This window comes from Aedes albopictus, chromosome 2 (assembly GCF_035046485.1).
Source record: "Aedes albopictus strain Foshan chromosome 2, AalbF5, whole genome shotgun sequence".
In the NCBI taxonomy this organism is placed as follows: domain Eukaryota; kingdom Metazoa; phylum Arthropoda; class Insecta; order Diptera; family Culicidae; genus Aedes; species Aedes albopictus.
In genome coordinates, this window is record NC_085137.1 from 147,217,360 (window position 1) to 147,232,021 (window position 14,662).

Here is a 14,662-nt window from a genome sequence, read left to right on the forward strand (position 1 = left end):
TTTGGTGGTGAATTATTAGTTAAACAACAATATTTCGTTTTTCTGGACTTTGAATTGTTAAGAAAATGAGTGTTGCAAGTCACCCCGTCTAGGTACAATATTTCAAAACATATGAATATAACAAAGATATTGTAATATTTTTATAAAGTAAAATGGAAATTCATATAGCTCATTATGTATAGAATCCGCATATAGAATATTATTTTTGGGAAATTTTGTTTCCATTCTTTTGCAGGTAACGATTCCAGGCTCACATTTTTGTTACTTTTTCAGACTAATGTTAAATTTATGAATATTTTGTTGGAACTATTTTCATAAAAGTAAAAATTGTTGCTACTACTCAGATAGTATGTGCACATTATAGTTCAACTGAGTTTTGGTATGTAAACGTTCGATTTTTATGTTTTGTTGATAAACATAGACAGAAGACATCAAGTGTTGCAAGTCACCCCGCCGTTGCAAGTCACCCCGTTTGACGGTATGAAGAAGAAAGTTCAAAAATGTGATATTCTGAACAATGACAAATGTTTCATGAATATCTACGATGTACATGTATTTGATTGCAATCTTGAAAAACATTACTTCACCTTCCCGTCAATTCTTCTTCACTCCCCTTGAGTTCCTCCGGATAGGACCCAACGTCCTGGACGTCGTCACCGCCACCGACGCAACCTCATTCATCGTCTCCAGAGCCCTCTTGTTGATCTTCGGCGACTCGGCCTTCTTCTTCGTCACCTTTCTCTTCTTACCTCCCACCGGATCATCCGCACGTTTAACTTCGGCATCATCGTCAGCACTGCACCGCTTCTTTCGCGATTTGCGCTTGCTCCGCTCGTTGAGAAGCGCCAAATTCTTCATCGCTTGATTTTCATCCCCAACGTCGGAGATTTCCGTGTTCGATTCCTGCTCGTTGAGTTGACTCTCCTCCGGTCCGAGTGCTGCTTCTCCTCCCAGCAGAGATGATTCCGTTGGCCGCAGGAGCTGAACGTCATCCTCTTCTTCCGGAACGTCCAAATCGGCTATGTCACCGAATTCGGAGCTGGCCACACCTGGCCGGTCGTCACAGGCCTTCTTGATTGCCTCAACCAGCGCCGGTTCCTTGATGCGGAAATCACGCACCGTTCCGATGTGCAGGAGGTAGGTCAGATCTTTCTTGGTCTTTTTGCTGAGCAGCAAGACGAACTTGTTAAACGTTTCGATGCGGAACACCAGCTTGGGAATGAGCTTCGTTTGACGCAGGACTTTCTCTCGATTCTTTTTAGCGTTTTGAGCGTGTTTGAGCTTTGCCTTATCGTTTGAGTCATCGTCCGAGTCGGGTTCTGGCGTCTGTCCGAGGATGTTCTCCTCTATGAATGGGAACAGATTGTAGATGCGGACGGCCAAGGGCTTGGAGGATTTGATCACGAGATTGAATCTGGAATTATAAATTGAAGTTTGAATTTCATATGTCTAAACAATGTTGGAGTGAAACAAACTTGGTCGAATCGTGAGAAACCGCCGCCACTGGATGTCGATTGATGAAGTGTTTGGTCAAATTGCTCAAGCATGTGTACACGTTGATTAGAAGCTTGAGCAGAGAGTCCATACACGTTCCCAGAGTTAGTTGGGTGTTGGCCAAATGGGTGGCCACCGACATGATGTGAACCAACTGCGAACACATGGATCGTTCGATTGACTTCAGCTGATGCAGATCTGAAAGTGGTACAATTAAAATGCACAAGCTGATGTAGCAGTCTGGAGTTAAAGATACTCACATTCGTCATTCTCTCCATGGCCGTAGATTTTCAACCTGCCCAATACGCTGTTTGTACGCAGAATGAAATGATCAACATCATCCAACTGCTGTTTCGTAACGTTGCACAGCGCTACTAGCGCCGATTCCACCGTCATCGAACTGATCGACTTCAGCGTGAAACTGGGCACAAGTTCATCATCCTCGATTTGTCCGTACTTGCGTTCTACCAGCATCGACACCGTATCAAAATAGGCCCCCGTTTGCGTTCGCATTCGCAGCTCGAACAAAATCCGATGGACAAATCCCAGAGATTTCAGTTTCAACTTGTGGTTGGTGCAAAAGTTCTGCAACCACGTGTAGGCCATGCTTAGATGATCGTTATCGAGGCCATTGGATTGATACAAGATCTCCAAGCACAGAAACAGATTTCCGACACACTTTTCACCTGTCGATTCAGCTTCCGCGCCATCCTCAAAGTACTTATCGATGATCTCATGCAAGCCTTTCAGCAGATCCGACTTGAAACTGCCGCCCAGAGTGCAACTGATCAACCGCAGAAAATCACTAAACTTCCTCTCATACACAGCAAGCGTAGTGAGCATCGTCTGCCGGAAAGCCTCCCCCGCGATCAATGCAACCTGCACGTTACCACTGGCGCACAACTCGTTGGTTTTCCGCACGCAACGATCGTAGATGATCTTTCCACACTCGCACACGTGACCGAACACTCGCTTGCTGTGCTTGATCTGCCAATACTCCGGGCTGCTGCGAAGTGCTTCCAGCTTGTCCGAAGCCACCTTGAGGGCATACTGGACGAAGTCACGTTGCGATCGCACGGGTTCCAGATCCTGCTCCGATGCGTAGTTGGTGGAGTTACTGGAAAGAAAACGAAAACTGAACTTATATAAACTGTATAAGAAATTATCCATGAAATTATCTAGATGTAGCACAAGAGAAAAAAAACCTTGACTCGATCTTGATTCAATCGCGAAGCAAGCAAATTGACTGAATCAATTAAACGGTATGACCTTCTTTTTCAGCAATAGAATACGGGTACTGACTAGACTGATTATTCGAATCTCGCTGGGGATTGCGACAAGGCGACGCACTCTCATGCCTACTCTTCAATTTCGCTCTGGAAGATGTGATGCGACGAGACGGGCTGAACGGGCTTAACAGCCTGGGTACGATTTTCACAAAATCCGGTCAATTTGTGTGCTTTGTGGATGACATGGACATTATCGCCAGAACATTTGGAACGGTAGCAGAACTGTACACCCGCCTGAAACGCGAAGCAGCAAAGGTCGGACTGTAGATGAATGCGTCTAACAAAGTAGGTACACAAGGGCGTAGCCAGCATTCGGGGGGAGGGGGGCAAGCTCCCTTAGCAAATTTGTACCTACTAGCTTTTAAAACTAAACGCAACACGATGCAATTGAATATAATAACATTACATTCTGAAAGCATTATTTAACCCTTCAGCAGTCACGCTGTAGGGTTTTGTACAATCCGTTAAAAAAAGCTCGCCTGATCTACACTAATCAACGTGGTGCTTGTAGCGGTGATCAATTTCTGGAAGTTTAAGGATTTTTATTTACTCGTGCATTATTTTGCTCTGATTTTGTTTGGTAATGTTGACAAAACTTTCATGAGAATTTAAAGCTAAACTCTTTTGGAAATTACAAACTCTTTTGAGACTAACCTACAATTTCCTGGTTCCTGTATGCGCTATTTTTTAATTATCTTCCAACACTATTCGCTGGAGGAATTCCTCCAGAAATTCTTGAAATAATTTTAAAAAAAATCATCAGGTAATCCTGGAGAAGATCTTGAGTACATCCCTGAATAAAAGATTGAAGCATTGAAGAATTTCTGAAATTTTCTAAGGATATCCTGAATGATTTTTTTAAAAGAACCCGAGAGGAATTTCTGAAGAAATCATTTGAGGAATTCCTGGAACAATCCCTGGAAGAATTCCCAGAACAATCACTGGAAGACTTCCTGGAGGAATTCTTGGATGAGACCCAGCAGGAATTCCTGGAGAAATTTCTTGGATGAATTCTCGGAGCAATCCCTGGAAGAATTCCTGGAGGAATTCCTGGAGAAAACTCCAGAGGAATACTGGGAGGAATTGCTGGACAAATTTCCGAAAAAATCCCATGGGAAATTCCAGGATTTCCTGGAAGAACTCTTGGAGGAATTTCTGTAGGATTCCCTGAAGTAATAATCTCTGAAAATATCCCTGGAGAAATTCGTGGAGAAATCCCTGAAAAATTCTCTAAAGGAATTCCTGGAGAAATGTATGGAGGAATCCCTGAAAAAATCCTGGAGAATTTCCTGGAAGATTCTCTGAAGAAACCCTAGAGGATTTCCAGGAGAAATTCCTAAGGTATTTCCTGGATGAATTCTTGGAGAAGTTCTTGGAGAAACTCCTGGATAAAATACTGGAGGATTACTTGGAGGAATTCCTAGAGATATTCCTGTGGGAATTGCTGGAGGAATCTCTAGAGGAATTCTTGAAAGAATTACTGGATAAACCTCTAGAGGAATCTCCAGAGGCATCCTGAGAGATTTCTATTTCTGTTATTTTTCTATTTCGGAAAAAAACCCTTGAGAAATTTCTGGAGGAATTCCTGGAGAAATTCTCGAAGGAATTTCTGAAGGAATCCCTGGGGGAATCCTTAAAGAAATTTGTGAAGAAATCCTTGGAGGAATCTCTGGAGGAATTCCTGAAGGAATATCTGGAGGAATCCCTGAAAAAATCCTGAAGGTATTCTTGGAGGAATTTCTAAAGAAATCTCTAGAGGATTCCCTGGAAGAATCCTTTTAGGAACGTCTCGAGGATTTCCCTGAGAAATCTTCGAAGGATTTTCTAGAGGAATCCCTGGGAAAATCCTTGGAGAAATTCATGGAAAATTTCTCTAGAGAAATCCCTGAAGCAATACCTGATGGAATCTCAGGAGAAATTGCTGGAGGATTTTCGGAAGAAATTCCTGGGGTAATTCCTGTAGCAACTCTTGGGGGTCCTGGAGAAATTTCTGGATGAAATCTTGGAGGAATTCTAGAAGAATTCTTGAAAGAATTACTGGATTAATTTCTAGAGGAATCTCCAGAGTAATCCTGGGAGATTTCTATTTCTGTTATTTTTCTATTTTCTTTAAAATGTTGAGTCAGGGTATTTCTTCCGTTTCACTATACAACACAGTTGTTTTCAGCTCAACTTCCAAATCAAGACAACTTCACTATTTATTCGCTCGTGTATTTATACATGCATGATTTTTAGTGTTTGTATTCGAATGGTTGGCAATCGTTCGAACTGACAGCATAGCACACGCTTGAAATAAACTATTCAGAATCCAAATCTTACATTTTAGAAAACATCCCTTGAGAAAATCCTGGAGAAATTTCTAGCGGAATTTCTGGAGGAATTCCTGGAGGAATCCTTGAAGAAATTTGTAAAGAAATCCCCGGAGGAATCTCCAGAGGAATTTCTGGAGGAATACCTGGAGGAATCCTCGAAAAATTCCTAAAAGTTTTCCTCCAGGAACTTCCTGGAAAAATTACTGAAGAAATCCCTAGATTTGCTGGAAGAATCCTTAGAGGAACTTCTGCAGGATTTCCTGGAGGAATCTTGAAGGATTTCCTGGAGGAATCCCCGGGGAAATCCCTAGAGAAATTCGTGGAGAAATCTCTGGAAGAATCCCTGAAGCAATTCATGAAGGAATCTCAGGAGAAATCCCTGAAAAGTTCCTGAAGGAGTTCCCGGAGAATTTCCTGGAAGAATTCCTAGAAAAATCCCCAGAAGATTTTCCGGAAAAAAATCCTGGACAAATTGCTGATATAATTTCTGGAGGATGCCCAGGAGCAATTCCTGGATCAATTCCTAGAGAAATTGCTGGTGAAATTCCTGAAGAAATTCTTCGGGTGTTTCCTCGAGAATTTCATGGAGGAGTTCCTGGAGAAATTTCTGGATCAGTCTTGTTAGAGATCACAGTCATCGACATCTTTTCGTCGATATTCGGCTGCCTTTGCTTCCGACATTCGCAACACAAGCAATCAGCTACAGCACGAATCAAAAATGTCAAACGAATGCACTTGACCACGACGGCGTCTTCGGGAGACGGTTCGGCTTTTGTCTTTCCTGTCATCTTCCATAATAAGAGCTGTTGTGGCCATATGTGTGTTTAATTCAATTTAGCAAGAATGGATAAACTAATATTAACATTCATAATCGGAATTGGCTGAAATCTATGCGAAAAGCTTAAATTAATTAAGAATTAGACAAATGTCATCGTGTCAGACTACAATGATTTGACCCTTATTTATGTTTATTCATCTTCATTCTACCGCTCGTGTTGTGTGTAAAGCGCAGTTTCGAGTTCGAAAGGAATCGCTCAAGAAACTTCTTGAGTGATTCCTGGCAGAAACTTTCTTCTGTGACTGCAATTTGAACTGTCATTTCTTCGCTACTGCGTACTGCGATCGAAGAAAAACCGGTTTATTGAGCGATTCAGGCAAGGAATTTTCCACGCATCAAGATAGGCTGAGAAATTCCTTCTGATCTGCAAACAGCGCTTAATGGGTAGTACGCTGATCGCAAGAAATTTCTTGGCCTATCTCGATGCGTGGAAAATTCAGGCAAGGAATCGCTCGAAAAATAATAAAGCCTCGCTTTATTCCGGATCCTAGTAAGAGACGAACCAGCCAAGGGCTGAAAGTCTCTCTAATAAAGACAAATCAATCAATCGGATCCTAGTACGGAGCTGAAACGAAACGTCAAATCAAATGGGGCTTGCTGTGTTAAATTTCTTGACCAGTGAATCAAAATTCAACCATCACGCAACAATAATGACAATGTCGCAACCTGTATTTGTTGCGACAAACAAACCCATGCGACATAAGTTTGTCCCAACTTGAAAATAATGGGATTAACATCGTACACCACAAGTTTAGAGATTTTCAAGCCTTGCATTGCCTTTTTCGAACGGTAACTTCGAGTCGGTAAACACTGCAACTCTAGTGAAGCCCTATCATCAAACAGTTTCGACTTTGGGTTAGCAATAATGGATTATTCACGAGTTGAAAAATACGCAACAAATTCAGCTTCCGTTTTGTCTGCAACAAAAAATTTCGAGATCATGTCATTATCTGTTACCAGTAGGGATAAAGAGTAATCGTCGCACCTTCTTTGTTGCTTGTTTTGTGCCTCTTTTGTCTGACAATTCTCTTCACTGTTCTTGACCATTCCGGTCACGGAAAAATAATGCACTGAACGAAAATTACTTGAGCGATTCCGTTTGAAGTGCATACCTCCCATAAGAGGTAACGGTGGCGCACGAATGTAACAAAGCAAGCTGACACCTGACCGCGGCAGCGAAATGAAGGTAGTTAAAAGTGTCGAATGTTTGCAAGCCTGTTCTGGATAAAACCCTGCAGGAATGCCCGGAGGCTTTTCTGGAGAAATGCTTGAAGGAATTCGTGGAGGAATCTTTGAAGGAATTCTTGCAAAAATTACTGGATAAATTTCTGGGGGAATCTCTAGAGGAGCTCTGGGAGAAATTCCTAAAGAAATCTTTGGAGGAACTCATGTAGGAGTCTCTAGAAAAATCCTTGGAAGAATCCTGATGGAATTCTTGGGAGAATCCCGAAAGCAATTACTGGAGGAATTTCTGGAGGAATGCATGGAGGATTTCTTGGAGGAAGCCCTGAAGAAAAAAAAAAGTATTGTAAGAATTCCTGAACGGATCCCTGGAAGATATCCTAGAGGAATGCCTGTAGGAATTCCTGAAGGAATCTCCAGAGGAACTCCTGGAGAAATCTCAAGTGGAATTTCTAAAGGAATTTCTGAAGAAATTTGTGAATGAATCTCTTAAGGAATGCATACCAGAAATAATTCCAGAAGAATTCGCAGATAGAATTCTTGGAAAAATTCTGGAGGAATCCTTACAAGAGTTCCAGAAGAAACTCCAGAAGGAATCACGGTAGCAATTTCAAGAGGAAATCCTAAGGGAATTCCTAAACAGATTTTGGAGGAAGTACTTAATTAATTCCTGGAGGAGTTCCTTAACCCTTTGGAGCCGGAGGGGTCAATTTGACCCCGGCGATGAAACCAAGCATAACAAATGTATTCGAGGGCAGCGAGATTGCGGCAGTAGTGGCGAAACTATCCGGCTTCAAAGGGTTAAAGAATACAAGGTGGAATTCCTGAAGGAATCCTAGGAAGAGTCCCAGGGAGAATCTTTGGATGAATTTTTAAAATAAGTTGTACCAGAAAGAATCACAGAAGCAATTGCTTAGTAAAGCCCTGCAGAAATCCTTGGAGCAATCCCTGGAGGATATCCTAGAGGAATCCCTGTAGGGATTCACGGAGGAATCTCTAGAAGAATTCCTGGACGAATTTCTGAAGCAATCTCTGGATGAATTTTTAGCGGAATCCCTGCAGCAACTCCCAGAGGAATCCCTGGAATCCCAGGAAGAATTCTTGAAGAAATTGCATGATGGAATCCTTGGAAAAATCCTGAAGGAATCCTAAGAAGAGTTCGTGGAGGAACTCCTTGAGGAATACTTGTAGCAGATCCTGAAGGAATCCCTGCAGGAGCTCCTAAAGAAACCCCAGGAAGCAATTCCTAGAGGCATTCCTGGGATTAGACCCAGAACCTTTTTCCCTAGATTTCCTTATTTCTATCAGGATTTCTTTTCAAATTCCTCTCGAGAGTCTTTGCAGAGATTTCAGCCAAAATTTGACAGGGATTCCTTCAGATATTTCTCCTGGAATTTTTTACAAGAATTCTCGTAAGTTGTTTCAGGACACATTAAAAAATTTTTTTTGAAAAAATCGAGCAAGAACTCCTACAGCAATTTTTAAAGAAATCCCAAAAAGGAGCATTCAGAATGTTGGGATAGCTCTGGGAATAATCCCGAGAAAATCTGAAAGAAAATAATCTCAGGTAGATCACTGCAAGAAATTAGATAATCAACTACAAGGGAAGGCCTTGAAATCCAAGGAGAAACTCTAGAGGAAAGCTATCGGAAATTTCTTGAAGAAATCATAGGAGAAACTTCACAGCAGAAATCCTGGTAGGAATTCCTGCAGAAAACTTCTTAAAACCCTAGGAAGAGCTTATCCCAGGAATAACTCCTTCAAGCGGAATCCCGAGAGAAACTCCAACAGAAACTCCGCGACAACATCTCCGGTATATCCTGGGAAAAAAACTTCTGTGGAGATCTCGGGATAAATCCTGGTAGAAACCCTCGGGAACTTCGGGAGCAATACAGGTCGGACTCGATTATCCGGAGTCGGGTTCTGGCGCTTCCCATAATAAAATCTCACAAACGGAATCTGTAAGAAGCGGAAATTTTGACTGATCACTAATCAAAGTTGGCTTGACAAACCGTCAAAGCTTCAGCTTTATAGAGCGTTCCGTTACCCAGATATATGATTGAGAAGCATGTGAACCCGACTCCGGATAATCGAGTCCGACCTGTACTGGGAATACCTCTAGAGAAAATCTGTATGATGTCCGTAAAAATTCCAGAAGAAATCGATCGGAATTCCGGAATCCTGGAAGATTCTCAAGGAAGAATCTGCTGTCGTTTACGTCATATATAATTGATGGCTTCTGTAAAGCTAAACAAACTGATGCGCTTTATTTGGACCTCTCGGCCGCTTTCGGTAACATAAATCATGAAATTGCGATTGCCAAATTAGCAAAACTAGGCTTCGGTGGTAGATTTGTTAGTTGGCTGCGTTCGTATCTCATCGGCCGCCAGCTCACCGTAAGAATTGGAGATGTAACTTCACGTATTTTTGATGCTCCGGATGAATACAAACTGATACAAACCGGATGAAAGTAAACCCCAACGAGTGTGCCGTTATAACTTTCTCGAAGAAAAAGGATTCTTTGCAGTTCAATTACGATCTCTTCGGCACTTCCATTGAAAGGACTAATTGCATTAAGGATCTAGGCGTGCAGCTGTATAGTGAGTTGTCTTTTCAGCAGCACATATCGTATGCTGTCGGAAAGGCGTCTAGAAACCTCGGCATCCTGTTCCGTGTCGGGAAAGAATTCACAGACATCTATTGCCTGAAGCAGTTGTATTGCTCTCTGGTGCGCTCAACTTTAGAGTATTGTTCGCCGGTATGGAATCCTTACTACTGTAACGGAGTGGATAGAATTGAAGCTGTACAACGAAGGTTAATCCGTTTCGCTCTCCGACGCCTTCCATGGAGAGACCCGTTTCGTCTACCCAGTTACGAGAGTCGTTGTCAACTGATCCATTTGGATTCTTCGGAATGTGGCTCGAGCTCTGTTCATCTCAGATGTGTTAACATCAAGGATCGATTGCCCGGTTTTGCTGTCCAATATCCAACTGCATGTGCAAAGTAGAGCTCTACGAACCCACCGGTTTTTGGAAATTCCTGTCCGTCGCACGAATTATGCCGCTTACGGGTCCCTTGGTGGCTTTCTTAGACTTTTCAATAGGGTTGTTGACGGTTTCGACTTTCACCTGTCAAGGGCAGTACTTAGGAATAATTTTAAATTGATTTTATGTAGATCCAATATCATTAGGGCATAAATTAGCCTGTTGATAGTAAAAACAAATAAACAAAAGAATTTTGGAAGGAAATGTTCGAATCTTGGGAAAATGCTGGTAGGAATCCGGAAGAATGAACACCAAGACAAATGGCGTGAAAAATACGGAAGGAATCATGTTAAAATCCTGGGAGGCATTTCAAGAGGTATTTCCAAAGAAATTCCAGAAAGAAACCTGTTATGTTCGACCTAACATCACAATCCTCACATTTCATAAATGAAGTTTATAGCTCGATGTTCACTAGAGTGAATTCAGAATTATAGCAGCTAGGTGTGAAGGAAGAATAAATATAGAAAAGACAACTATTTCAGTTTTCCCCGGAGATAATTCGATACTGAGCTTTACATACAGCACAGGCAGACAAATTGTCCAGAGTATCTTGCAATGGTCTTTGCAGATCTTCCGCCTCTGCTCCGATGACACTAGATAATGTTTGGAATTCCCGAGGATGGTAACACTGTAAGCTTATCCCAAGTATCGTTTTTGACTACTTGTTCAATTTACATTGTTTTGGTCAATACGAAATAGCAATCACGAATAGTACACTATAACCCTATTATTCATTAAATGGCACCGACACATTTTAACCCTGATGCACAGGGTTCCTGCACATGTACACCCTCGGAACCCAATTCACCGTTATACTTACTCGAATAGAATCCGCAACAACCGTTCCACCGTAGCCAAATCCCAAATGTTCTCCGGTTTGAACGAAACGCCTTTGGCAGAACCTCCGGCAGCAGCTGCCGTGGATGCTACTGTTTCGTTATTGGGCTTCCTCCCTGCTTTCTTGGGTTCCATTTTCTGCAAACGAAGTTTAATTTCAAACAGTATATCTATGCAAGAACTATTCATGTATTTCGAACAAACCTTTATTTTATCGCAACCGATCTGATGGTGTTTGAACAGTTTCAGCAGATCCTTCAAAGAGCTATTATCAGGCTTTGCATTCCAGATACAGTAAGCCATTCCGGCTTCGATGGTGTTCAAATAGTGACATCCAATAACGCTGGTTTTGGCATCCAAAGTTCCAATCTGCAATTGAATTACTCCAGGTAATTACAGTTCAATTTCCTTATCATACAAGCTACTTACTATTCCAAGACTGTCCAACGTGACCTTCTCAATCTGTTCAACAACAGTCTTCAAGTGTTTCGTAACTCCCTCGGTATCGTACTCAATGTCCTGTTGATTACAAAGCACCACACAGTGCACCATGAAGGCCGTCAACTTTCCAACGTTATCATAAATCTCCAACTGTTGCTGTTGTTGTTCATCAGCATCCCCGTCTTCCCCGGAATCACATCTATATCGGACGCACTTCTCAAAATCGATCTCCAGCGTGCCTTCCAGCGACTCGCTGAAATAGCTACTAAAGTGCCAATCGATGAACTGCAGCACGTGCGGCAACAATTTGCCATTGAACTCCACCGCCCGTCCCAAACTTTCATACAACAGTTCCCGAATTTCGGCCGTCTGCGTAAAACACCGTCTCAGGATGCCCAAAATCTCCAACGTCAGCATGTCGAAGTGCATGTCGGGATTATCCGCACGGCCCAGCATCGATTGCGACAGCAGCGACATTCCGGAAATCGACAGCTGTGTCAAATTGCCGGCGGAACCGCCTAGCACCGCCCGCCGAGAGTTATTGTTTTTGAGCTGTTTTAGCAGAGCGCAAAATCCGAAGACTCCCATCATCCTGGTGTGTGCTTCGCTGTGGTACATGGCTTTACGGAGCACCTCGATGAAAGCATCCCGAATGGTGTGCGAAATCCGAATTAGCGGGAACAGGAATGTCATAATGCGCATCGCGTGAATTCCGTCAATCTAGGGTAGAATGTTATTAGACAAAAATTTGTATTACTGTCTAGAGTACTCACCAAAAGCAAATATTCCAGTATGTAATTAATCGAACTGGTACACTCCGAAAGCGTCAGCGCACTGGTCAGACTCAACGTGTTCAAACACTCCGAAAACTGCATTGAGTCCAGCTCGGCAAACAAGTACTGCTTTAGCTTTCCAACGATTCCATTCCCGAAAATGAATCGCTTCTTGACGAAATTCTGCAGAAACGATATGGCAATAGCATGTAGCTTTGGCTGCTTCTTCGCAATCAGCAGTGCGAACGCAAAGTGGATCACTCCCGGCGTAACCACCTCCATCCCCTCCTGGCTGTGTTCGGTCATGATGGCCAGAATACGTTCAACATCCGGAACGACGCCGCTTTCGATCCGTCCCCGGCACCAAGCCGAGTGCCGACAAAGATCCTTCTCGTTTTCGTTCTCTACTACCAGTTTGGCCAGAAAGGCCATCACCGGTGAGGCCACTACCTTCATGGTGTCCGGCATTCGGTTGATCTTGCTCATGGCAATCAAGGCACTGATGGCGAACGGCGTCAGCAGAAACTCCGGAATGTTTTGGAATGGCTTAAACATGGCCACCACCTGGGACTCGTCCAAGCGGAACTCGGTCACATTGGACAGGTGGTAGAGCACCGTTTCCTCCGCTTCACGGATCTCCTTGTCCGAAACGGGTTCTGAAAAGGAGATTGTAGCATTTGAAGAAAATTGTGTCATAAAGTCCAATCAACAAACTTACCGATACTATCGAAATCCGTACTGTCCCCTCCGTCGTTGGACAGCATCTTTTTGTAGTAGTGTTTGTGGAAGTACTTCTGCAGCGCGTAGATCGGCAGTACCAGCAAACTACTATACTTCAAGCACAAATGGAACAGCTGGAACGACAGTGCCGGAATCTCCAACGGCTCAAACCCACGAATGGCATCGCAAATCTTGCCCACCGCTAGGGTTGTTTCGTCCTTGCTCAGCTGCACCTCTCGCAACATCCCGGTGAACGACGTCAAAATCCCATTGTGAATCTTCATTTTGAACAGATCTTCCAGCACCTTCTTCCGGTATTCGCTTCCGGTCATGATGAACCCATTGGCGCTGAACTTCCCCACCTGCTCGTTCAACAGCTTCAGCACATCCGGGAACAGATCCTTCCAGCCCATACATTTGGGATCGCCAGCGCGGATCGAGTCCACACAGTACTCCATAATCTCCACCAGCTGTTCCGAGCTGAACTTGGGCAGGTCCAGCACGAGCCGGGAGACAATGTCGAACACCACCTTGGTGCCGAGTTCGGTTTTGTTCAGCTGGTTCAGCACGGCCAGAGTGACCTGGAACCGTTTCTCCTTCGATTTGCTCGAGTGAGCCAAGCCCAGCAGAATAAAGTGCCACAGTGTGCAGCCATCGGTGGAAGTTATGCTGGATGACACTAGATCCGTCAGCTGGAATGTCGGACAGTATTATTTACCGCAGGAGATAATTGCTCCTAAGCTTACCTCCTTATTGGGAATCCGCTCCAAGATCTCTTTCAACTCGTCGTTCTTCTTCTGTTGACCGAGTTTTACTATCGCGGCCGCCACATTCGGAGCCATATTTTGCTATTCTATGTTCGTTCACGACTTTTAATTACCCTTCTATACTAGTACAGTAAGTTTATTTTAAAAAGAATTATTTGACTTTCAAAAACTGTCGTTTACGCGAATTCAAGAAATTACAGGATTCGCGCCGCGCGCGCCAACCAAACGACTGCGCTAGTTTATATTTTTTCGTGTTTCTGTTTTGCTCGTATCTTCTCAACCGGTTAGCGCGCGATATCACGCAGCTGCGTTATGTCCCAGGATAATGTTGCATCACACGCTAAAGGCCCGAACGCAATAGTGGTTTCGCAGCGCGGTGTCACGAACACTAATGCAAATCTACTGGTTGAAAATATGCCCATTTGATTTTGCTGGGAACAGCTGATCTTTAGTCCTGTTCAATGACGGAGGTTGAACTTGCTCGAACTAGCTCGGAGTTGCTCCATCCTGCTCTTACCCATTCGTCAACAAATGGGTAAGAGCAGGATGGAGCAACTCCGAGCTAGTTCGAGCAAGTTCAACCTCCGTCATTGAACAGGACTTTTGTTTACTATTTTCAACCAGTAACTCAAGTGGTGTTCGTGTAATGCAGCGTGTACGTACACGCAACACTACTAAAAGCAGAAACCACTATGGGAGCTTGCACAGTGACGTCACTTTTTATCTCCTTCTCTTTCTCTCCTACGGCGTCGTCCCATACCCGAGTAAACATTGCCCTCAAAATTTTGAGGGCAATGTTTACTTTTTGTATGAGAATTTGCGAGGTTATGTTTTTAGTGCAAGCCTCTATTGATTGATGCACCAAGCGGTAAGAAGAAGAGTTTTGACATCCAAGCGGTGTGCCGTTTACATCCATCGACCAATCAGCGACGAGGATCTAATCGACGGCACACCGCTTGGATGTC

The 14,662-nt window shown here is 43.4% G+C and overlaps 1 protein-coding gene across 1 annotated transcript; it reads right to left on the reverse strand.

Moving 5' to 3' along the window:
* Nucleotides 1–536: 536 nt before the first annotated feature.
* On the reverse strand, nt 537–13,955 carry LOC109428960 (Fanconi anemia group I protein homolog). The gene is made up of 9 exons (XM_019704808.3): nt 13,677–13,955; nt 12,929–13,622; nt 12,211–12,866; nt 11,426–12,157; nt 11,201–11,365; nt 10,980–11,134; nt 1,755–2,611; nt 1,476–1,692; nt 537–1,414 (listed from the first exon to the last, which is right to left on the reverse strand). The coding sequence occupies exons 1-9, from the start codon at nt 13,770–13,772 to the stop codon at nt 595–597; spliced, it is 4,392 nt and encodes a 1,463-aa protein (XP_019560353.3). The 5' UTR covers nt 13,773–13,955; the 3' UTR covers nt 537–594.
* Between the last annotated feature and the right edge of the window lie 707 nt (nt 13,956–14,662).

Bases quoted from the DNA above. Each gene is read 5' to 3' on its own strand.
- LOC109428960 (XM_019704808.3), bottom strand. From the start codon at position 13,772: ATGGCTCCGAATGTGGCGGCCGCGATAGTAAAACTCGGTCAACAGAAG. The intron at 12,158-12,210 runs GTGAGTACTCTA...ATTCTACCCTAG, and splicing joins TACTGGAATATTTGCTTTTG to ATTGACGGAATTCACGCGAT. The intron at 1,415-1,475 runs GTTTGTTTCACT...TTATAATTCCAG, and splicing joins GTTTCTCACGATTCGACCAA to ATTCAATCTCGTGATCAAAT.